At 42.1% G+C, this 24,328-nt stretch overlaps 3 protein-coding genes across 9 annotated transcripts; 2 read left to right on the forward strand and 1 right to left on the reverse strand.

The window, feature by feature from the left end:
• The first annotated feature begins 9,755 nt into the window (after window positions 1–9,755).
• On the forward strand, window positions 9,756–15,758 carry LOC116188518 (probable inactive purple acid phosphatase 27). The gene is made up of 13 exons (XM_031517934.1): window positions 9,756–10,206; window positions 10,358–10,445; window positions 12,172–12,441; window positions 12,995–13,103; window positions 13,452–13,566; window positions 13,769–13,901; window positions 13,984–14,171; window positions 14,262–14,448; window positions 14,556–14,623; window positions 14,732–14,822; window positions 14,912–15,100; window positions 15,183–15,263; window positions 15,410–15,758. The coding sequence occupies exons 1-13, from the start codon at window positions 9,893–9,895 to the stop codon at window positions 15,461–15,463; spliced, it is 1,887 nt and encodes a 628-aa protein (XP_031373794.1). The 5' UTR covers window positions 9,756–9,892; the 3' UTR covers window positions 15,464–15,758.
• Window positions 15,759–16,156: 398 nt separating this feature from the next.
• On the forward strand, window positions 16,157–19,788 carry LOC116188519 (protein IQ-DOMAIN 31). Of its 6 annotated transcripts, XM_031517938.1 has the most exons (8): window positions 16,157–17,109; window positions 17,247–17,288; window positions 17,373–17,424; window positions 17,674–17,779; window positions 17,866–18,285; window positions 18,533–18,748; window positions 18,830–18,961; window positions 19,039–19,788. In XM_031517938.1, the coding sequence occupies exons 4-8, from the start codon at window positions 17,702–17,704 to the stop codon at window positions 19,621–19,623; spliced, it is 1,431 nt and encodes a 476-aa protein (XP_031373798.1). In that variant the 5' UTR covers window positions 16,157–17,109; window positions 17,247–17,288; window positions 17,373–17,424; window positions 17,674–17,701; the 3' UTR covers window positions 19,624–19,788. The 6 variants fall into 6 exon arrangements, with proteins under 6 accessions (XP_031373798.1, XP_031373799.1, XP_031373800.1 ...); XM_031517939.1 differs by lacking the exon at window positions 17,247–17,288; XM_031517937.1 differs by having other exon boundaries at window positions 16,729–17,288.
• Window positions 19,789–21,127: 1,339 nt separating this feature from the next.
• Window positions 21,128–24,224, reverse strand: LOC116189636 (disease resistance RPP13-like protein 4). 2 transcript variants are annotated; one of them, XM_031519391.1, is made up of 3 exons: window positions 23,375–23,730; window positions 21,948–23,252; window positions 21,128–21,838 (listed from the first exon to the last, which is right to left on the reverse strand). In XM_031519391.1, exons 1-3 carry the CDS (start codon window positions 23,430–23,432, stop codon window positions 21,222–21,224), a joined length of 1,980 nt encoding a protein of 659 aa, XP_031375251.1. In that variant the 5' UTR covers window positions 23,433–23,730; the 3' UTR covers window positions 21,128–21,221. The 2 variants fall into 2 exon arrangements, with proteins under 2 accessions (XP_031375251.1, XP_031375250.1); XM_031519390.1 differs by having other exon boundaries at window positions 21,948–24,224.
• Between the last annotated feature and the right edge of the window lie 104 nt (window positions 24,225–24,328).

Genomic DNA, 24,328 nt, shown 5'->3' on the forward strand with positions numbered 1-24,328 from the left:
AGAAGTGCGGCTCGTTGAGGCCCTTCCTGCTTCACATGTTCCCATCACTTAAGGATATCACATTCTGGTCTAATAAGCATCTCGAGTCTCTTCCCTCTTGGATAGTTGTCCTCTTTGTCTTAATTCCTTGTACATTTGGGGCTCCTCCAGTCTAGTGTCATTTCCTAAAGGACTGCGTGCTCCGTTTCTTAGGTCACTGAAGTTGGAAAAATGCCATGGCTTGAAGTCTCTGCCTGAAAACATGAGCACTCTCCTCCCATCTCTTTGAACGCGGTGGGCAGACTGTGGTTTGAATTCACTATGCTCCCTTGATTACTGATTGCGGTATCACACGAAGATACGAGGCCATTCCCCTAAGAGGGGATGCGGCCTGCTTCTCTTACCTCACTGTCGATTCAAAGTCTAGGAGACATTAAATGCCTAAACGTAGAGGCGCTTCAACAGCTCACCAACCTACAAGAGCTAGACATTTCCTAACAGAGCCAAAAGTGTTGGCATTGCCTTCAACTCTCACTTCTCTGACCTTAGTGATATCGATTATCTTACATCATTGGAAGACATAGGAATCCAGAACCCTTGTTTGCCTTCAGCGATTGCACATCTTTCTGTGCGACATTAGGTTCGAGCCGGCAGAGGGATTGCCACGGTCTCTTCTTGTCCTGTCAATCTCCAGATCCGCACTGGGATGGCGGTGCAGGAAAAAGGGCAAAAACTGGTCCAAAATCTCACACATCCCATGCAGACGGATTGACGGGGAGCTCCTCACATGATTTCATCACTTCAGGCAATGTCAACAATTTACTTCCAGGTTCCAGATTGAAATTTATCTTTAGTTAATACTCGGCTTCTAATGTATCCTTTGAACTGAAACTTTTAAGTACTATTAGTTGGCAAATGATTTGGTTGTACTTACTACTTATCTTCTAGAATTACCGGCTGGCTGTTAAATTTGGGTGACCTAAATTTATTACAAGTTGTTACCACTGAAATTTCAAAAGTTAGCAATAGTATATGAGCCTTTTGCGGGTAAATTTCGTATTCATTTTCGATAGTCAAGTCGATGATTAGAAATCTCATTATCACATTCAGGAGCCATTTGAGAGACTCAACATGTTTATGAAACAGAGACGATATGATATCTGTGCTGTATCTTCTATGGTGTTAATACAAACCCGGTCATGAACTATGAATAGTTAATGCTCACACCACAATAGGGTTGGCTCATGATGTATTTATAATCTCAGGATTACATGGTAAGTAAATATACACAGTATGTGTATCATCTATCAAAGGTAAGAATCCCCAAAATATATTCTAATACACCCCCTCAATCTGATGGGGGCGAAGACACTGACAGATTGCGACAATGCGCTTGAAAAGAGGAAACAGAGAGATTCTTGGTAAGTATGTCTGCCAATTGAGCTGAGGTAGGTACATAGCGTACAAGGAGATCCCCTCGTTGAATTCGTTCCCGAACGAAATGATAATCCACCGCAATGTGCTTGGACCGCTGGTGTTGAATGGGATTGGCAGCTAGATATGTGGCACTGATGTTATCGCAGCACGCTATTATCGGGCTAGGAGCATGAAACCCGATGTCAAGAAGTAATTGTCGAATCCACAAGGTCTCTGCAACAGCATAAGCTAAGGCTCGATATTCAGCCTCAGTCGAGCTTTTAGATACAGTGGGTTGCTTTTTAGATCACCAGGAGACCAAGTTTGGTCCCACAAACACAACATAGCCAGTCGTGGATCGCCGGGTGTCTGGACATCCAGCCCAATCAGCGTCAGTGTAGGCGGTGATCTGAAGATCAGAAGACTGATGGATATGAAGTCCAAGATTGGACGTGCCACGAAGATAGCGAAGGATCCTTTTGGCCGCTTGAAGATGAGGCTTGCGAGGAGCGTGCATGAACTGGCTGACTAAATTCACTGCATAGCAAATGTCAGGTCGCGTAATAGTAATGTATTGTAAAGCACCCACCATACTTCGAAATTCGGTTGGATCATCCAATAAATCACCATCTGTTAATGATAGATGTGATCGGGACGGTAAAGGTGTCTTGACTGCTGTGGATTTGTCAAGTCCAAAGCGAGAGAGAATGTCCGAAATATACTTATGCTGGGAAAGGAACATTGTGTCAAAGGAAGGTTTAGCGTGAATGCCAAGAAAAAAATGCAAGGGACCAAGATCCTTCATGGCAAATTCATCCGAGAGGATTTTAATGAAACGCTCGAGAAGATTAGGAGAACTGCCTGTAAGAATTATGTCATCTACATAAAGAAGAAGTAAGATTGTGTGTGGACCATTACGATATATAAACAAAGACGAATCAACAGAGCTAGGATGAAATCGTAATGTCAAGAGAAAGGTACTGAACCTGGTGAACCAAGCCCGAGGAGCTTGTTTCAGTCCATAGAGGGATTTATGAAGACGACATATGTGTTGCGGAAATTGTGGATGGACAAATCCTGGTGGTTGACGCATGTATACTTCCTCAGCTAGAAATCCATGTAAAAAGGCATTTTTGACATCCAATTGACGTATGGGCCAAGAATGAGAGTGAGCAAGTGAAAGAACTAGACGGATTGTAAATGGCTTTACTACGGGACTAAAAGTCTCATGAAAATCTATTCCAGATTGTTGACGAAATCCCTGAGCAACAAGACGAGCTTTGTATCGCTCTATAGACCCATCAGCACGATACTTAATCTTGTACTTCCAAGTGCTTCCAACTACATTTACCTCAGCATTCGGAGGAACTAGACTCCAAGTACCATTCTGAATTAGTGCATTGAATTCATCAGCCATGGCTTGACGCCAGTTAGGATCTTTGACTGCCTGCGAATAGCATGTTGGTTCTATGACTGAATCACATGAGGAAGTGAGCAAAGAAAATTTAGGATTAGGCTTGTGAATGCCGGATTTGGCACGAGTAGTCATTTGATGTTGATTTGTGGTTGTTGGATGAACAGGAAGGGAGGAAGTTTGGGCCTGTGGAGAATTTGAGATGAATTGGACCGGAATGGGCTCATGGGAACCGAGTGATGACACGGGCTGAGACTGTGGTAAGTCAGATTGGGCAGGAATGGGCTGGGCCTTGAGGAATTTATTGGATCCATTTGGTGACATAGGATCAATTTGGGTTGAATCAGATAAGGCAGAGACGGGCTGGGCTGAAACAGGGTGGATATGAGAAGATTGGGCCGGCTCATTTGGAGTTGGTTGGACGGATGTGTTATCAACGGGCTGACTTGAAGGGAGCCTGGGCCGAAGGGTTATTGAGGCCTCAATTGGGTTGAGTGAGAGATGATTTTTCTGGTTTGAAGAGTCCATTTGTCGTGTATGGGCTGGACCAAGATGGAATGTGGGTATTATGCGAAGGTGAGGCCTGTTCTTAGTTTGAGGTGAGGAAGAAATTGCTGAAGTGAGTTTTTGATATGGAAAATAAGTTTCAATGAACCTTACATGTCTAGAGGTGTAAACTTTATTTTCCGTTGGATCAAAACACCGATAACCCTTATAGCCCATGGCATAACCTAAGAAAACACATTCTTTTGATCGAGGTTCCAATTTATGAGAGGTATAGGGAGTTAAATTGGGAAAGCATGCGCACCCGAACACCCTTAGGAAATTGTAATCAGGAATTTTGTTAAATAATTTTTCGAAAGGGGACTGATTTTGAAGGGAAGGAGACGGCAAACGATTGATCGTGTAGACCGCGGTTAAAGCCGCATCCACCCAGAATTTTGGAGGTAGTTGACTTTGAATTAACAAAGTGCGAACCATGTCAACAATGTGTCTATGTTTGCGTTCGGCGACACCATTTTGTTGTGGTGTGTGGGGACATGACATTCGGAGAGAAATTCCTGATTCGTGGAACAAAGTACGAAATTGAGAATTATTGAATTCTAATCCTCCATCACACTGAAAAATTTTGATTTTTCGATTAAGTAAATTTTCAACTTGTGTTTTGAATGTGCAAAAGTTTTGAAACACCTCAGATTTGCGTTTTAATGGAAAAATCCACGTATATCGCGAGAAATCATCGATAAAAATGACATAATATTTAAATTCCATATTTGATAGAATAGATGATTGCCACACATCGGCATGTATTATTTCCAAAGGAAAGGAGGATAAATGTTCAACATGCAAAAATGGTAAATGAGTAGATTTTCCCAAATTACAGGATATGCAGAAATCCTTAAACGGGGAAAATTTGGAAATCAAATTACGAGATCTAATAATTTCCAAAGGAACTTTATTCGGGTGTCCAAGGCGGCGATGCCAGGTTGTAGGAGAATGGGTGGAGACGACGAGGGCAGTAGGACGAGGCAGAGGAATTGGATATAAGGACCCATCAATATGGCTGTTGAGCAACATCCTCCCCGAGTTGTTGTCCTTAACAATGAACCCAGAATCAGTGAAGATAACATGGCAATTATTATCTTTGCATAGACGTTTTATGGAGACTAGGTTGTAATCAAGATCAGGGACATAAAGAGTGTCTTTAAGCTGGAGATTAGTGTGTAAAGCAGGAATCGTCATAGAACCAATGCTTTTAATAGGCAGAAGTGATCCATCACCGACAATAACACCATCGAACCCATAGTATGGAGTTGAGTGAGAAAGAATACCTTCGGTGTTGACCATGTGAGACGAAGCACCGGAGTCAAGATAAGCATCATGGCTTGATGGTTCATTTAGATTGAGAGCAGCTAAAGACTTCTGATAACTCGGAGAGGGATTTTGGTTATATAATTCATAGCATTGGATGGCAGTATGACCTGGGCTATTGCAAATCTGACAAATCACAACAGCAGGGCCATGTCCCAAAATACCATCAGTAGCAGACGGAGAGTTATGGAATGCTCTTACCGAACCCAAAGACTGGAGTGGTGCAGCTTTGCCCAAAGAAGATGGGTAGAAGCTTCCTCTGCCATATCCACCTCTTCCACCATTACCGCGACCCCCAGACACCTGATGTGTCCAGTTGTTATTCCACTGATTTTGATTGCGTCCTCCACGGCCACGACCACGACCGCCACGACCACCACGGGCATGGCCACCCCCTCGAACAACACTCCCTCGAGCGGGTTGAGTCTGTGCCTGCAGTGCCGTTGGAGGATTGGGTGCTGGAACAGAGTTGGATTCTGGATAAAATTGTTTAAGTCTCTTCTCCTGATGTGTGAGCTTGGTTCGAAGAGTCTCGAAGGTCAGTGGATCACGATCATTTGCATTTGTGGTGACGAAAGACTCATATTCCTTGGGGAGACCTGCTAGGGCATAAGTGACGAGATCTTCATCTGAAAGGGGTTTCCCGATTTCCCTGAGTTCGTCAGCCAATACCTTTAAATCACGAAGGTATTTATCAGTTCCTTGATCAGTTAGCTTCACACGAGAGAGGAGAATCTTGATGTCGACAGCACGGGAACGTGTTCTTTCCAGGAATCGGGTCTGGAGGCAATCCCACACGGCCTTCGCAGTGGACAGGTCGTGAACCTCCTCAAGAAGATCCTCAGCAATAGTTGCAAAGATCCAGGATCTAATGTGTTGATCTGTGCGAATCCACCCTGCAAAGTTGACATCTGTTGACTCCGGGCATGTATAGCTGCCATCAACGTAGGAAAAGAGATCATGGGAGAGGAGAAAAGTGGAGAACAAAGATTTCCAAATAATGTAATTTTTCTGATTCAGGGTAATTGTAATCAGATTGGTGATATTAGGTGTGGTGATGGTTCCGTTGTTGGTGTGCAGGATCTGGGCAGTAAAGCTCGGTTGTGCAGCAATGGTGGTGGAGGTCGAAGAAGAAAATGGATTGGGTAAAAGGGGGGAAGAAGAATTGGTGCTATCAGAGGTGAGTTGATTGACATTGACATTTTCCCCTTCTGACGCCATGGGTAAAAGAAGGCTGAGAAAAGAAAATTGAATAGGCCGGGTAAATTGAATAGGGTTAATGGCTCTGATACCATATGAATAGTTAATGCTCACACCACAATAGGGTTGGCTCATGATGTATTTATAATCTCAGGATTACATGGTAAGTAAATATACACAGTATGTGTATCATCTATCAAAGGTAAGAATCCCCAAAATATATTCTAATATGAACACTTACAGGCTCTTTCTGGTCTTTAACCATTCATTTGGCATGTCCATTGGTGTTTTCCGCTGCAATTTTCGCTCACAGTTCTTTCACGACGTGAAGTAGGATTGTGGCTGTTGGGGATGGACATTGAAGCTTGACCTTGGCACCTACCAGCAGAAGGATCTTCTGAAACCGATCACAATTTAGCATTTCCAAAAGAAGAACAGCCGCGGTGCAGATGATCTATTGATGTTGATCTCCAACAATCCTGTAAGAAACAGAGTTTTGTTCTGTTTCTGATCCCGAGCTGAATCTCGAGGGTTGCTATTATTATTATAAGATTGCTGATTAATCAAGTATACGAGGATATGTGCATCTGCACTTGATTAATCTTTAAGCGTTGTATGATCTTCGCATCGGTTCCCCTTGCCCCTGGCAATCAACAGGCCTAAGCGTATTAAACAAGTTTTTATGCATCCATGTCATTCCAAGATCTCAATCCTCGGGGAACTCACACTCGTCCGTGGTGGAAATATATGTGATGCGGGAAAAAAGTCCCCATCACGAAGGATCCTCGGGTCCTCCTTTCTGTGTCCGACCGTTGTTCCTTGACCTGCAAGAAGGATTCTCGGGCGTGTATCTGGAGAGCATTAAAAGAGAGTAATTGAGAGAGAGTTTTCTCGTTACCTCTACATGTCTTTTTATGTATGTCCCTTAAAAGTGGAGGAGGTGAAGATAGGGCAGGGGAAAATCGATTGGGACTCATTGATGGACCGGAGATCTTCACGGGCTTTTATCAAGCGAATGGGCCTGAATTTACCACTATGTCAATATGATATCATGCCAAATATATCCGGTCACTTGGTTTTCCGTAACGACCTCCTTCTAATAGGTAGAACACCGTTAATCAAACTCGAACTTGCTAATGAGACTCGCTTGAATCGTTGCAATGCATTGATCATGCAAATGCAACAGCTAAAGTGAACAGCTGACCATTGCGGGTCATAACTCACGAGGCACGCCCCGCTTGGTTTGGGCCCGACGGGCAGACTGGGCTTTCTTTGATTTCAGAAATGGGCCTCATTTTCCTCGGGTTCCATTCAATTCGGTTTACCGACGACATGGGTCGAGAACGGGAAGCTGGAGACATCTTGGACTACATTAGAGCCTTCTCGTCACAATGTGATTAATAAATGAGTCGAAATGAAACTACTGATACGATGGAGTCCAATTAGTCATTAGTGTGACGAACTCCCAATCCACTGGATAGTCTGTATTCACTGCAGGAGTCCCCGTATTACAGAAGGGAAGTAGCATCGCGTTCTATGAGGGCAACAGTGTGCAAATTTGATCGGAGTAGACCGGCCCTCGCGAAAAATCGGGTTCATGAAACAGACTGGAAAGAAGGTCCGTGCTCACAAGTATCGTGAAGAGTTAAATGCACTTTGCCTCCCGACCTATAAGGTGAAATTAGGTTTACCCCCAATCTATGAATTTTGGCAGAGTGCCCCCTCACCTAATTCAAAAATAAGCAATGTGACTCCCGAATTAAATTCCGATCAGAATTCCGACCAAAAGAAGGCACATGCTAATCACATGTCAATTTAATGGGGGCAAAATTATCACAGGGAATAATTAATTAAAAATTGAATTTTTGCAAAATTAGGCTATTTTGATCGTTCGTCTTTCCCGATGTTTGCAGAACAACACAAACACAAAGTAGGCGTTTGGAAATTCCAGAAAACCAGCAAATTGCACATAGACGATGAGGGATAATGATTATTTTGAGCTGCCCAGAACACCCACACACTAAATTGAACCAATTAGAACATCATATGCAGCAATGGAAAATCAATGGCACTCAATAGCAAGGAATCGAAAAATCACTAGATGAAGAGGGCTAGATGACGGACAAGTAGAGAAGGCGGACGATGGTTAGAGAATGATGAACTGCGGCAGACGAGCAGAGAAGGCCGACGGTTGCCGGATTCAACTAGATTCGCAATGGTGCTGGCGGTCGGGGAAGAGCTATAGACATCGGGGAAGACGAACAATCAAAATAGCCTAATTTTGCAAAAATCCAATTTTTGATTAATTATTCCCTGTGATAATTTTGCCCCCATTAAATTGACATGTGATCAACATGTGCCTTCTTTTAACCGAAATTATGACCAAAATTTAATATGGGAGTCACATTGCTTATTTTTAGATTAGGTGAAGGGGCACTCTGCCAAAATTCATAGGTTGGGGGGCAAACTTAATTTCACCTCATAGGTCAGGGGGCAAAGTGCATTTAACTCTACTGTGAATATGTAACTAATTAGCCGTTCTAAAAGCGTACGACCAAATTTGACTAATTTCTTTTCCACTATGCTTATAGAGAATAACTCAATGCTCATGGTTAGTTAGTATGGTTTCCACGCACAAACTTCTTTGGCGCCGATCAAATTAAAACACGAAAATTGACTGTGCCAAATTATAATTAGTGGGAGGATATCAAACAAATCCATTGCTCAATCACCTACCAAAGATTAATTAACTTTCCACTTTCGAGTGCCAAACATCTTAAAAATAAAATTACTCATTTCCTTTGTAATTCGGTGTAAATTCACAAGAGTTTAGAACGCTTTTCACCGAAAAGCTGATGAGGAGAGGAGACATTACGATCCACCTGATCGGTCCAGCTTAAAATACGATTTACCCGTGACTTGAAAATGGTGCGATGGTGACGCATTAAATTAAACGAAGCGGACCGATTAATCTATAGTGGTACCTTCTGAAGAGTGGCTTCTGCAATAAAACAACATTATATTCTATGATTAGAATATTTAATTGGCATGCTTGACAAAAATACAAATTGTAGTACCGGAACCTATACTATACGCACACTAGTTTTGCCTTAAGCAGCAATCAATGTTATTAGATGGATACCCCGTTGACATAAAAGGAGGGAAATAATCAGTGTAAGCACGGTATGAACATCGAATACTCAACACGATCAATTTATAGTATACGACGAGCTTGACATAAAAAAAAGGGCCTCAATTTAACGTATATATAGATATAGATATATAGACTAGATTTTGACGCAATGTTTTTGTATTACCGTGATATATGCTCCTCTTGATGCGTAATTAATCAAGCAATGAATCATGATACCTTGTGGAAATCTTATTATAATTATATCGCGCCTAAGGGTTATTCAAATTGCTCCTCATGTAAAAACGTACAATCTATAGAGGCTGTGGATTGGTTAGAACAGATGAAAAGCCGATGAATAGAATCTTGTACGACTCAATTCATGTACGGATCGAATGGATTCTTCTATAAAAAAAAAGCTTATGAACACAGCTAGCCGATGGATTAAACCGAGTTCGGGTAGGTAATTACTATGTTGCCAAATTACATACATGCCAATCTGAGCAGTAAGAATATCCGAATTATAAATGCGATATTGTGAAAATTTGGCAATGGTGCAAAGACAAAATAAATTTTTACCAACTTTTCCAGAAAAGGGAAAAAAGAAAAGAAAAAGAACAAACAGAATATCATAGAAATGACAGCAGTACTATTGCCTATGAAGTATCAACATGAGCAACAAATGTCACGCCATGAAACAAGAACGTGCCTAATTTTCTGCCTATATATATGTATTGCCTTGCACACATTTGGATTCGACATTAATCAAACCCCACACTCAATGCAAAGTTTAGGGAGAAGAAACCAAAGAGATCATCATTATCATCATCATCAATCCCTTGTCTTCTAAGTATCAATTGATTCATAGACATCCTCGAAGCATGTCTTCGACGGAGGCCATCCATATTGTTATTTTGCTCATCTCTTCCCTCCTCTTCTCCACCGGGCTTTCTTCTTTGCATCCTTTGGTTGCCCACTCTGCTGCCCGACACCGGAACTACACCGGGATCTCAGAGTTCCGGCTGCTGAACAGAAGGAGTCTCCTCAAGTGTCCCGACGCAAACCCTTACCTGAAGATCAGTGTCAGGGCAAATTCTAGCCTTTCGGACGATGAATACGTCACGGTGAACGTCAGCGGTGTCTTGTCTCCCTCGAAGTCCGATTGGGTCGCGATGATCACGCCATCGAATTCTGAGTAAGAATCATAGCTTTAACAGTTAACACATTTGAGAAGGTTGACACAATATATATGTCTATATCGATATATATATGTGTGTGTGTGTATGTTATTTTGTATATGAGTAATTATTTTGATTCTTATTATTATTATTTTCTTCATGGTGTAGTGTATCAGCTTGTCCATTGAACAAGGCTCAGTATGTCCAAACGGGTGACCTTAGCGATCTTCCCCTCCTTTGCCACTACCCCGTCAAGGTAATATGAACTAACTGCTTTCGCATAGGAAACTATGGTTAACTAATTAATTAATTATTTAAATTCTTTTGACATTAATATTAAAATTCCTCACGTATATAAACATTAGATATTGTGCCAGCGCTTCACACGATTTTCTTCAAACTTTTCATTATCAAGTCTTATGTATAATTTGCATTTTTTATTTTTATTTTTAATATTAACATCCTCTGATTATGGAATTCGTCTAGAAAATACTGTTAGAATTATTCTTTCAATTATATCGACAAGTTATCAATAAAAATTTATAAAAGTGGAGTATCAGAAGAAATATATCGAAATGAGCGAGCGGTTCACGGAGATATGAATTGATAGACTCACCTCATTCTCCTTATCAAACAGGTTTTAAATTTTCTAAGATTATATTAAAGTGCAATTTTTGAAAACTGAATGTTAGACAAAAGTTTTACCTCTTTCTTAGTTTTGGCAAGGTTAAAATTCGTATTATGAATAACAAGAGAATCTCAGATGATCTTATGTAGCAGGAAAAAAATAGTAAGATTCTTGTAAGCACGTAAAATTATGGTTTGATACTTGCCTGGTATGCTAATAACTCAATGTGACGAATTGAGCTAATAAAACTGGCTCAGAATATCTGAAATACTACGTCTACCGTCCGGCATGAGATTTAGATAACAAATACGAGACGAGACGGTTTAATCGGTCACCGGCTGGGCTCCATGGTGCACGTGCTATCCAATCAAAAATCAACTCATTAATTAATAGTTTGTTGCTGAACACGTGAAATCTTTTGTGCAGCAGTGGTAAAGTGAAAGTTTCACAAGCATAGTGCATCAGCATGAACATAACTTATGGATGATCTATCTGCCTAACTTTTGTAGGTGATCTCATATGTGTTCAGTGCCTAACTTTTGATTTTCTGCATAATAAGGAAAAAGGAACACAGTTTCAGTCGAAAGTAGAAGGTGGAAAACTATAGAAAATTTCATCTGATATGAACTCACCATTATTCCAATTTGTTGGAGTCATTTTCCCATCTTTTGAGCGTTTTACCATATATCGTGTTGTGAATATAGCTCAACCAATGGATCTACAGGCTCAGTTTAATTTAATACGAATCGATCGAAGGTATGGGGAATTCGATTCAGGATACAAAATAAAATGGTTTGGGATCGAACACACTAAATATTGGACAAGTATTTGATAATGGTGTATATGAACAACGTTTATAATATTATTCACATACATAATCGAGAGTTTTCATCTTTGTGGATAAGTAATGAGAATTCAATGTCTGGTGGGCCTTAATGTGAAATCAAGTTAATATTTGGGGAACTTTACCTATTAATTGTAAAAGTAGGGGTGCAATTGCAAATTAATAAAATGAAATACAACCTCATAGTAATTGCCTTTCACTTTAGAGTGGAGTCAGCCGGGAAGTCCATAACGTTTACGCAAAGTCCAAGCAAGGCTGTTCATTCGGCACCTCACTTTGGCAAAACCTGAAAAGAAAATATATCAATCCGGGTCGAACCGATTAAACAAGTGTTTCGGTGTGTACCTTGGTAGATATGCAAAACTGACTAAACAAGTTAATAGGGAATAGTAATTGATTTGGTTATTGAAGGATTTTCATAGTGACATTATGGTTCTTGGGTCGCTTTTGGCTTCTGAACCTACACATCATAGTATGTTGATCGTGAGGGTTGGTTTTTGGTGATCTCAGGCACAGTACCTGAGAAATGACCCGGACTACCTGAATTGCGGGAAGCAAGAATGCAAGAAGTCTAATGATAATGGCACCTGCTTGGTGGCCACCTGCAGCGGGTCCTTATCGTTCCATGTTGTAAACTTCAGAACTGACATTGAGTTCGTGCTTTTCACCGGAGGATTCTTGACTCCTTGCATACTGAAGAGGACCGATGCCATCAGTTTTGCCAATCCTAAGCAGCCTCTATATGCGCATCTCAACAGCATTGATTCTACGGGAACATCTGTAAGTATATTCATCTTATAGTTCTTTGTTTCGGTCCAATGTGGTTACTTCTTTTTCCATCTAGTCAAGTACTCAATGTCCTGAAACTTGCAAAGCTGATATAATGGACTAAAGATCTAAGCCACTTTGCACTATAATTTAATTTTTCAATTTATCGGGATTTAGATAGCGCAGGGTCAATGGTGGCTTAATCCTATTTATCTTTGCCAGTAATTGTCATCAGTCACAACAAAAACTGATGGAAATTCAGAAGATGCTAGAAATTTTAAACAGGGTTGAGGAATAGATTTGATGGATCAGAACTAAATGGCGGGTCCACGAAATGAGATTGTAAGTCCAACTGGATCCACTGCAGTTCAGGGTCAGTTCAGTTGTGTCTGCCCGTGTTATTGTCGACAACAAGATTGTTGTCAACTGCATACAAAGCCCAGCTGCAGAGGACTCTGATCCACAGACCACAATGAAGAAAACAGTAGAGTTGGTTGGCGAATGTTTTCATGTTTTCTGGGATGCGTGTACAATGGCTGTATTTATTAATAACCAAATGCTGCAGATGAGGGCGTCATGGATAAGTGGAGATGGAGAAGCTCAACAGGTGCAGTATGGAGATGGCAAGTCAGAGACATCACAAGTCGCCACATTTTCTCAAGATGATATGTGCAGTGAGTGGTTAATCGATTTTGGTATTAGAATCAAAAGATTATTTGTGCTAAAAACAGCTTGCTGCCTTGTCCTGCTAAGTTGAGTAATTTTGGCTTGAGAAAATCGTACAACAAAGACTTACTGCAAAATGACATTTTGGCTAGGGTGGGCTCCTTCAAATAAACTTGATGAGCTTGATACTGAAATATGTTTTTATTTTCATAATCGAAATGCTTGAGAACTGAACAACTCCATGGAAGATGAAAAAAATTATCTTTGATTCGATTTGTAGTCTCAGCTGATAGATGCAACAATGTTAATATGTATGAAACCTAAAACAATGTTTTTTGTCGGTTGAAAACCGACAGGTAAGGCTATACCAAGTCCGGCAAAGGATTTCGGTTGGCATGATCCGGGTTACATCCACTCTGCAGTGCTGACAGGGCTGCAACCTTCAACAAGCTATTCCTACAAATTTGGAAGGTAATTTTTGCCCTCAGTTTCGATATGTGTACACTTGAACTGACTCTCTGGTATCTACATCGAGTTTCTGGAAGTTAGTGTATTGCTATTTTGAATGATAGTATTCTGCATTTCTTCAATATGTAATACGAATGATCAGCTCAAATTATCGGGTCTCAATGATACATGAACCACTGCATCTATTTCTTTTTTGTTGATGTAGTGATTCAGCCGGTTGGAGTGATAAGATCCAATTCAAAACGCCCCCTACTGGGGGATCAGATGAGCTCAAGTTTCTTGCATTCGGTGACATGGGAAAAGCTCCCAAGGATGCTTCAGTCGAGCACTACATTCAGGTAGAGGAAGTATCACTTAATTGGGAGTGCATACGAGATACCACCCATTCATAAAGTTTTTGAGCTTGATGACTTTTTGCAGCCTGGATCGATCTCGGTGATCGATGCTATGACAGAAGAAGTAAATTCAGGCAATGTGGACTCTATATTTCATATTGGAGACATAAGCTATGCCACGGGCTTTTTGGTGGAGTGGGACTTCTTCCTTCACCTCATCACCCCCTTGGCATCCCATGTTTCTTACATGACTGCAATCGGAAATCATGAAAGGTAAGTATCCCAAGTTCTCGATGTTGGTCCAGTTTTCCTTAGTAATTTGGTCCATGAATATTGATCCGGCTGTTCATTTCTCGCACAAAGGGACTACATTGACTCAGGGTCGATTTACGGTACCCCAGACTCGGGAGGCGAATGTGGTGTTGCCTATGAGACCTATTTTCCAATGCCTACTCCAGCCAAGGATAAGCCTTGGTACTCAATAGAGCAGGGGAGCATTCATTTCACGGTGATCTCGACTGAGCACGATTGGACTGAAACCTCGGAGCAGGTAAATTAAAATTACCGTAATCTGACAAACTTTTCACCTGAGTTATGTCTGTTCAATAGCATTTTTCTGTCTTGATCTCATGTGTTCTAATTTCTGCTCTGCTCTAGTATCAATGGATGAAGAGTGATATGGCTTCAGTTGACAGGTCGAAAACTCCTTGGCTCGTTTTCATGGGGTAAGTACTAGTCCGTACAAATAATTCTTCAACGACCATAGTCGATTTTCTCCTAAATTTCAGGACCTTATCAGACAATTGAGATCATGTCTTTACACAATGACACAGGCACAGACCTATGTACACTTCCTCTACCGGGGTATTTAGCGTCGATAAGAGGTTTCAAAATGCTGTTGAGCCTTTACTCCTCGATAACAAGGTGAGCTTCTTCATCATTCTCATCAGCTCTTCAGCATCTTTCTGGTCTCGTATTTCTATACCAATGTAACCAGAAACGTACGTCCATAGGTCGATTTGGCTCTTTTTGGGCACGTTCACAATTACGAACGGACTTGCTCTGTATACCAAAGTGAGTGCAAGGCCTTCCCAGTAAAGGATCAAGACAGGGTAGACGTGTACGACCACAGCAACTACAGTGCTCCGGTGCAAGCTGTTATTGGCATGGCGGGTTTCACTCTGGATGGATTTCCAGATAATGTGAGTTAGTCAGATCTCTCTCTCTTCTTTTAAACCAATTTGGAGTCCGTCTTTGTCAATACCAAACTTAATATCCCTGCAGGTGCAAGACTGGAGTTTAGTAAGGATCTCAAAGTTCGGATACTTACGAGGGCATGCCACGAGAAATGAACTAAAGTTAGAGGTTAGTATAGCTAGCCCGATATCATATTTGAATTCTCCGTGTAACTCTTTACCAGATACTGCTTCAAGCCTTAAACTGTTCTTTCCCCCAATCTTTTAAGTTATAACACAGTAAACAGATGTCACTGAACACAAATCTATATGCAGTTTGTGGACTCCCGAAAGAAGGCGGTGGAAGATAGCTTCCGCATCACCAAATGAACACCATCTCCAAGGGGTCGACACAGCACTACACAAGGACATACATAAACAGTTTACACAGAATATACACATCCGAGTGATTTATGGCATAAGTAATGCCACTGTTTTGATTAAAAGGATGTCCTTGTACAGGAGAGGGGTTGTTTTGCTTTACAATATCTATAATGAAGTATACTATACAGTGCAATACGGTGAATATTATTGAAACGGCTTGACTAACTGGTCCCCGTTTATATGGGCTGACTGCTCAACATCGCAATTAGATTTTACCTCTCTGGCCGCGATTTGTAGTGAATGAATGAGATGTTCAAAGTAGAAAGATGTGTATGTTCAGAAAGCAGTCAGAAAGACATGGAAGTATACACATTTGGAAGCTACCTAAAATGGGGCTGCCCCAGTCTCCACTCAATGTGAGGTGAGAGACCCAACCTTGATCATACCAAAGTTGCACGCAAAGGCCATTCACACACACCAACAGTGCCATTCTCTGACAAAGCCTCAATGCATGATTGAATAACCTGCCAAAACTCATGAAGAGTCCCCTCACCCTTTCCGAAAGATACCTTCACGGATCTCGCTCTTTTCGATCATTATCTGCAGAGCCAACGATCAGCCTTTCGCGTATAAAGACGGCTCGTATCCGATCTTAAAGGCACTGTATCCCAGGGATAGTACATTTGAGTTCGTAGACGAGAGATATTTGAGGGATGCGTGGAGTTTGGAAAAGTCGATGAGGGCCATTTAACAGCTGGACTGCCATTGTTGCAGAGACCCATGTTAGCTTTGTTTGTTCCTTTACATTCTCCTGTCCCTTTGCACATTCAAAATCTTCCCCACCTGTCCTCAATAATGTCACCTTCTCTTTCTCTCTCTCCATCTCTTGGATCAGAAGTGTTAGTGCTCTGCAAGTTCATATGCTCCCTTTGTTCGGACGCGAGGAGGAATCTATCAGATGCCCTCCTCAACATAGCTGCTGCTGCTCAATGTGCAGCCCACGACGTGTAAAAGCTGCAACAAAGCGTTACTTACTGCTGTAAAAACTCTACTCTAACAGTACATAATGCCAGTTAGCGCGTTCCTCGTTACTTATGTTGTTGGGATTATTCTCAAGGCGCTAAATAGAGCAGATTGCAAAACCGATGAGATCGATTGCGTTTCAGACTCTGCAGGTCCTTCCCTAGAACCATCCAAGAAGTCCCGTAACTTATTTTAGCCATAAAAGGGACTCCACAGAGGAAGAATTACATCTGAGACAGAGACAGGGATATAAAGCTATATATGTGCAGTTGGAAGCATGTGTATATGTATACATGGACAGTGAAATTTCATCATCCCAGCGACGGGCCCATCTCTGCATGTTGTAGATGCACCATCAAGACCATCATGATGATAGTGGTCGTGGCTTTGGTGCTCTGCTCTGATCTCTCTCTCTCTCTCTCTCTCTCTTTGCCCCTCATAGAAGGCAAATCTCCAAAGGGCATAGGAGTAACTTCACGCCCAGCAAACATAGAACATGCCATTGACAGTTTGAGCACAGGCCCCAAGGAAGCTCATTGGAGGCTTTTTCCTTTTATCACACCAAGTGCTTGGAGGGGAGGAGGACCCACAGCTCTGAAACTGATGTGATGCAAATCTCATAATGAAAGGTAAATATAAATCATTCCTGTAAACAGTTTAAACAACATTTCATGCCCAACTTTGATGCTTAATCATTCTCATCACAACCCACCTCCTGTGCTGGTGTATTTAACATTCTTCCCGGGGGGGGGGGGGATTCGTCAAGTGGGTTTCCGTTCCATCCGCTCGAGAGCTTGATGGGATATCGGTATGGATATGTTAGTGATCCATGTGATCTGAAATCAAGCCAAATCTTTCTCCAATTTTTTACTCTCCCAATGCATGTCCACAGTGAAGAAGTAGGCTTGGTATGCTAAATCTGCAAGAAAAGGAGTGCAGAAAAGGTAACATTTTCCAATTTTAATTGCATTGGTTTCAGCATATTTAACCAAATCCAGCTCCTGGTTTTGAGGCCCTCGTGTTCAATTTGGGTTCAGGAAGTCAAAAAATAGTATTATATTATTCTCCATTTGTCTCTCTCCCCAAGGCTTTGATGGGAATGTTTCATGTATCAACTTCAACTGTCATTTCTTTATTTAGAAACCTCTTCCGTTGCTTTAAATTGCTTCACTGATCAGATGGTAAGTGTGCAGTGATCATCAGAGTATGTGAGTCAGCTCCATGGCTAGGAAGAAGAAGAGCTGGTTCGACTTCGTTAAGAGGTTCTTCAGGTTGGATGCGAGATCAAGGGCAGAAAAGGTAAGCACTATCACTTGCTGGAATTGAATATATTCACTGAAGCTGATTTCAGTTCGGTAATTTCATTCTTTGCTAATGTTCCATAGAAGGAGAGGAGGAGGAGATGGGCTTTCGAGAAGCTTCAGAACAAGAGGTTGCCTCCACCGATTACCGGCCCGCCTCAGAGGGCAGTGTTAAGTGAAGCAGAGGAAGTGCAGAGCAAGAGTGCTCTGAATGTGGCCATTGCCACAGCTGCTGCTGCGGAGGCTGCTATGGCGGCTGCTCAGATAGCCGCTGAAGTCTTTAAGCTCAGTACCGGTGTTCTGGTCCCTCAGTCTATCACTACTGCAGACCAACATAAACAAGAAAAGGATGAATCTTTTGCGATTCGAGTCGATCGGAAGGAGAGTGGTCAAGGTAATGCTCAGTCACTGGCTGCTCATCAGTGTGAGATGAAAATCCGCGAATTAGAAGATCTTAAGATCAAAGCTGCAATCAAGATTCAAGCTGCATTTCGAGGATATCTAGTGAGTTTTCTCTGTTCAATTTCCTGTTCGAATGATTCCCTCCAATTCTTCATTTAGTCTTGGAAAAGCTTTTGGATGACTGCATAATAAGGCTATCATGGTACAACTATTTTCAAGTAGAAAATAAGATGGGAAGAGCTCAACTTTTGGATCTGTTAAAAGTACATCTTTGTTGTACTGTTGATGTCTTATGATCGCTGATGACTGATGGGCTTTACAATTAACACAACGCCTGCAAATGTTTCAGGCAAGAAAAGCTTTAAGGGCATTGAAAGGTATAGTGAAGCTTCAAGCAATCATTCGAGGTCGAGCAGTTCGGCGGCAGGCGATAACCACTCTGCAGCGGCTGCAGTCCATCGTGAATATTCACTCGCAAGTCTGTGCGACGAGATCTCATGTAGGGGAAAGAACTGGGGGTTACAATGAGAACAGCCATATCAGACAGTGGAGAGACAGGATTAAGGTAAATGAACTTTAGAAAAATCGTAAATGGTGATTAAGAGGATGCTTTGCCTGTTTTGCTGATGAGTTTTCACATTTTTAGGTCGAGAAGAACAATCCAAGGAGATGGGATGACAGCTTAATGTCAAAGGACAAAGAAGAAGCCTTTGTCTCGAGCAAGAAAGAGGCTGCAATCAAGCGAGAACGGATAAAGGAATATTCATACAATCATCGGGTTAGTGAAATGCATGATCCAAGCCTGTTGTTTTGTTAATATCATGTCATGTTCTAGAATGTTGGAAAATTTTCCAGAGATCGGCGGAATCTGAAAACAGAAAGCCTAATGGAAGATGGAGGTATTGGTTAGAGCAATGGGTGGACACGCAGCTCAATAAAAGCCGAGAATACGAAGACTTAGACCCAGTTCCAAGCCCAACCCCGAAATCCAAGGAAGACAACGGCAGGAGACAGCTGAAGCCTGGTAGCTACCTTAAGCAACAACAGCAAGGGAACCCATTCGAGCAGTCAGGTTCCCCAGTGTCAGTTCCAAAGAGACAGATCAGGCACAAGAAGCAGTGTTCGATGGGAGACGACACTTTCCCTAGCTCTCCGTCGATCCCAACATACATGGCTGCGACTGAATCTGCCAGGGCAAAAGTGAGATCCTTAAGCTCGCCAAAGCTGAGGCCCGGGGCTTTTGATACTTATTCTGATAGCTACTCCCCTTACAAGAGCAAGCTGTCCCTCGTGTCGTCCGTCATCAGTGAAGTGCCCACTTTGAACTGCAGCTATAAGGGTGGGAAGCTGAGTGGTCAGCAGCAGAGGTCGCCGAGCTTGAAGGGCCTTCCTTGTGCTGTGAAATCGGGCAGAGTCACAAAGGATCTCAACTTGGAGTGACTGATGGAAGGATTTACTCCTCTGTAAAGTATTTGGATTTCAAAGTTCGAAAGATTTAGTGCATTGCGACCTGCCACTTCAGTCCCATTATTTTAGTATATTGGACATTTTTCCGATAAGTTGATCTTAGAAAATAATATCGTCTGTCAACATTTTTCTCATAAACCTTTGTTATACTTTTTTGTTTATGCAGCACTAGTGGATTTTAACCAAATCTAGCCCTGTAGGAAGATGTCACGACCCAAATTCTCAACAGCATTTCCCTTAAAATTTTGAATAATCCTTAGCCCATTAAATATTATTTTCATAAAAATCTCCAAAAATATTCATTCATGAATTGTTCGCACTAATTCAATTAAGAGGTAAACAAAATCCTTCAAGTTCGTAAGCTATTTACACGAAATCTATACAACCTTTATTCCTATAAGAATAAGGTAACAAGTCAAACTCGGAAGTTCTCCAAGCTGGTCCCTGTCAAAAATGATTTTCCATGCAGCTAGACTATCACTCAAATCATCTGAAAAAATAATATGCAAAATGTGAGCCAATAGGTAATTTGATGTATTTTAAATTTTGAAAATTTTTAAATTTTAAATTGGTTTCGTATCTTGTAAAAGAAAGCTCTCGTAGAATCCTTTGAGTTTTCGTATAATAAACTGTTTGAAAAATAGGTTATTATACGAAAAATGCAGAATTTTACAATGTTTCACAGAAGATAAGACAGAAACACATCTGTAAACCTATATATATACGAGACCATGACTAATTGAGAGTCGAAAAAGCCATGAGAAGTGAACAAAGTCAGAAAATTCTCTCGTGTCACCTTCAAAACAAAGCAATGACATCCCATCGAACGGAATCTCGCACGCAAACCCAGCTTCATAGTAATGGTTACACCTTCCTCTTTCCATTTCATTCCGCTATGCCAGACCCTTGTTGAATTATACCTTTTCGCTTACTTGCACAACGGTGTTGTCTATTTTCATGTTAGGATCAGCGATAACATAAGCGAGAAACCCGAAAACAAGTAGAAGAACAATTTACCGTCACAAGGCAGACGGCTATTTCTCTGCCTTACTTCCCTTTGTAATTTGGAGGTCTGGTCCAAAAGCAAGACCTGGCCTGGCTTCTTCTGTTTGTGAACTCACTGATCTGTTCTTCCCATACTATTAAAGACAGTTACGTGTTTCAAAAGAAGATGAGCGATACACTCTGCGGATACAGAATTAGCATCCTGCAGATGGTTGTACTCATCGTTGGAAAGGAGGAGCGAGCAGTTGTAATCCTTTGGCTATTTTATGATCCAACTAAGTACCGGCTTTCTTTAGTATCTTCGATTTTCTTGAACTCTTTTTAAATTTTGATCTATGTAAGTTTCAGTAACAAATAGACTGATCACCAACCGCAGCAGGTGATAGTTGAAGAAAGCAGAAGAGACGATGGCGATTGAGGGATTCGAGAGGTCAATTAGTGTGCCTGTCCTCAGGTCTAATGACGCCAGATATAAAGTATAGCAGCCAATGGAATTGAGAAACATAAAACTGAGCTAGATATGAATTTAAATTAGTTCTTGGCTACACTGCGAAATGTTGAGTTCCCTATGATCTCTTCACCCACACTCCATTCAGATCACCCAGAAAGGTCGTGAGATTCTTGCACTCGAATTTCTCCAAGTAGATCAACTTAGGAAACAAAGCTTGCACATCGTCCCAGTTCATTTCCAGCTCATCTAAGAACTTCAGTCGTAGTATCTCCACAGACCAAGAATCATCATTCTGAGTTTCACCGAAATCATGGAGTTTCCCTCCTCGAATGTACAACTTTATCAAGCTCTTCATGTTTCCAGGCTTCAGCCAATCAGGACTGCTCTCGTTGGGGTAACATTGGAGATCCAATTTCTCTAGAGCTTTAAAGACCTCCCCAGATGTTGGATCTGCTTCATTTTGCTGCTTAACCGTTGGTAGTTTAGACAAAATTTTCCGGATGCGTGTGTCTAAGACTTTTGCTTTCCTTGATTTGTCCATCCTACGCCCTTGCTCGGGTTCATGTCCTGCACCAACTTGAGTTGTCGTATCCTCTGCCTCTGTTGTGACATTTTGCTGCTCGTCACCATCTTGACCACTGAATGACCTCGAACAGTTTCCTGCACCTAGTTCCGCAGAACCGTCCATTCTCTCCGTAGGTTTATATTTGCCGACCAACGTTCTGGAGCTTCCTGAATTTGTTGCACAACCATGTTGGAATATCAGACGTCGCATTATTCGAATCAATTTTATGCAACCACAACATGATTAAAAATACAAAATCGAGACATCAGTACTTACCTCCAGTTGTCGCACAACTTTCTTCTATAATTTCTCCAGCATCAGCACTCTCTCTTGCTCTCTTCAAACCTTCATCGCCTGCAACCACATCCCCGACACTTCGTTCCTTTGTGCTATCCCATGAATTGCGTTCTGCAGCGCTTACATGGTCCTCTTGATCATGTTTTATATTAAGAGCGACATTTTTCTCATTTTCGACCACTACAGCGGCTTCCTTTGGATCGACAACAGCAGTAGTATTAGAATCTACCGCAGATTGGCTCTCCGTCTTTTTTAATATGGCCCTGCCTCCCCAAGATATAGATAGCTTCCTCAACCGTTCAAATTTCTGAAAAATGCCAAGCTCATCAGCTCTCGGGAAATCGTTTCTGTTAGCATAAACACTCAATTTCTTCAGCTTCTTTAGTCCGGCCAAATCCGTGAAACTGCAGGACTCCCTAAATGTAGTTTCAACGATTAGAAAACCTTTAAGGACCTGTAGCTCGGTGAGTAAAGCCAGTTCCTTGGGCATACAGTCCAGCAAGTAACACTCTGAAATATCCAAGTAAATCAGCTTCTTGAGCGAGCCGATACCATCTGGCAGTGCCTCGAGGTTGTGGCACGCGTTCAAGTCCAGTATCCTCAAGTTCCCAAGCTTGCATACAGCATCAGGTAGCTCGGAAACTCTCGAGATGCCCCTGAGGCTAAACAGCCTCAAATCTCTCATACTTTTAAGCCCTTTCAAGAACTCCGTATTATCCACCTCGATGTGGTGACCGCTGGAGCTCTGCCATTTCCCCAAGCTGAGAACTTTGAGGCGCTTCAACTTCAAGAAAAAGTCCAACTTGAAGTCGGGATAGGGCTCGCTTACATTGAACAGAGTCTGAAATCCAAGCGCAGAACCTAGATCATCCTCGAGTTTATCCAAGGAAGAAGACCCTTCTTCAGTCTTTACCAAACATCCCCTACTCGACCTCAAGAGCTCAACAGTGGGATTACCCTTAGAATCGAAAGCGAAGAATCCCTCTTCCAACGCCCGAGCAACCACCGCAAAGTGCACGAAGGGGCGCATCTTGAAACCGACCAACCTCCGGCCTTCCCTCACGGCCTCGACCAAACACCTGCCCATCATTTCCTCTAGTATACCTTCTGCCGTCTTTTCTGCAGAAAGCTCCAACAAACCTTCTCCATCCCACCAATTCTTCAGGACTCTCTTCTTCACCACCGAACCCACGGGAAACACTGCGAAGAACAGCAGGAGCCTCCTCTCTAAGTCATCAAGGCCCTCGAAGACTTCTCCAAACACGGAGCAATACTCATACTTCTCTGCCATGTACAGAGCGGATATTTCATTATGGACGCAAAACCTATCGCCTATCTCCGCATTTCGATCAGCAAACGGATCTTTAAATTCGACGACGGGGAAGGAAGGAAGCTGAATTCTCAACCTGAGGACGTTCTTGGTGACGGTTCGTAGCTTGGGCTGGACTCGGTCGAATGACCCATCACCGGAGGCTTCCTGGATGGCTCGAAACACCTCGCCGACGTTTTTCTCCAAGTTCGTCAACGCGACGGCGACTTCGTCTCCAAGCCTATCGAGCTTGGCGAAGGCGGATTTGATCTGGTTGAGCTCCCTGCATAGCTTCTCACACTGATTGCCCATTTCAGGATGACCATCATTTGATGGGTTCTGCGCGATGGAAAGCTTAGCTTCGGCGAGAAGGCCGTGCAGAACTGATAAGGAGGTCAAGATGCCGGGGATGTTCATGGCCCTGTCTGCGCCGACGTCGGGGTTCCCAGAGGAGGAAGCCATGGGCGAGTTGAAGCAGAAGGAAAGACGGTCAACGAAACTACAAGAGTAGATCTGTGCTGTGGTTAATTTCACTTTGGTCCTTAGTTTGTACAAAGTTTCGCAATGATCCCTCTAGTTCCAGTCATTTCAGAGTGATGACAAAAGTTTCCGAACTGTTTCAATTTTCCCCGCAAGCTCTTATGAGTTGTATCATTCAATTAAGTTGCAATTAGTTAGCCAGGGTAATGTGGAATGGGATTGCATTGCTTGACATAATATCAAGTGCTTAGCTCACATGGGCAGATTGGATAGCGGAAGGCTATACCGATTGGTTCTCAAGCTATACTAAATTCTTACTCTAATACTAACCCTATCCTACCTGGCCACGTCAAAGGAAATTGAACAACTACAAAATTGCAGATACAAAGTTCGCAGGATATGATTCTGTGGACCATTGATATCGATTCTTCATTGAGGAGTGCATAGCTTTGGTCGCAAATGGTGGTTCGACGGTGATTCTCGTCTTGCTTTCGGAACACTAGTTCATGGAGACCTTTGTGATGGTTGTTATTAGCAGAAGAGTCCGTTTGAATTTCTTCAAGGAATAAAC

The sequence above is a fragment of the Punica granatum genome, chromosome 8 (assembly GCF_007655135.1).
Source record: "Punica granatum isolate Tunisia-2019 chromosome 8, ASM765513v2, whole genome shotgun sequence".
NCBI lineage: Eukaryota > Viridiplantae > Streptophyta > Magnoliopsida > Myrtales > Lythraceae > Punica > Punica granatum.

Coding starts and splice junctions, on each gene's coding strand:
- LOC116188519 (XM_031517938.1), top strand. CDS start 17,702: ATGGCTAGGAAGAAGAAGAGCTGGTTCGACTTCGTTAAGAGGTTCTTC. Junction 18,286..18,532: donor CTGCATTTCGAGGATATCTA/GTGAGTTTTCTC, acceptor CAAATGTTTCAG/GCAAGAAAAGCTTTAAGGGC. Junction 18,962..19,038: donor AATATTCATACAATCATCGG/GTTAGTGAAATG, acceptor AAAATTTTCCAG/AGATCGGCGGAATCTGAAAA.
- LOC116189636 (XM_031519390.1), bottom strand. CDS start 23,739: ATGGCTTCCTCCTCTGGGAACCCCGACGTCGGCGCAGACAGGGCCATG. Junction 21,839..21,947: donor AAGTTGTGCGACAACTGGAG/GTAAGTACTGAT, acceptor CAACAAATTCAG/GAAGCTCCAGAACGTTGGTC.
- LOC116188518 (XM_031517934.1), top strand. CDS start 9,893: ATGTCTTCGACGGAGGCCATCCATATTGTTATTTTGCTCATCTCTTCC. Junction 10,446..12,171: donor TTTGCCACTACCCCGTCAAG/GTAATATGAACT, acceptor TGGTGATCTCAG/GCACAGTACCTGAGAAATGA. Junction 15,101..15,182: donor TGGATGGATTTCCAGATAAT/GTGAGTTAGTCA, acceptor ATATCCCTGCAG/GTGCAAGACTGGAGTTTAGT.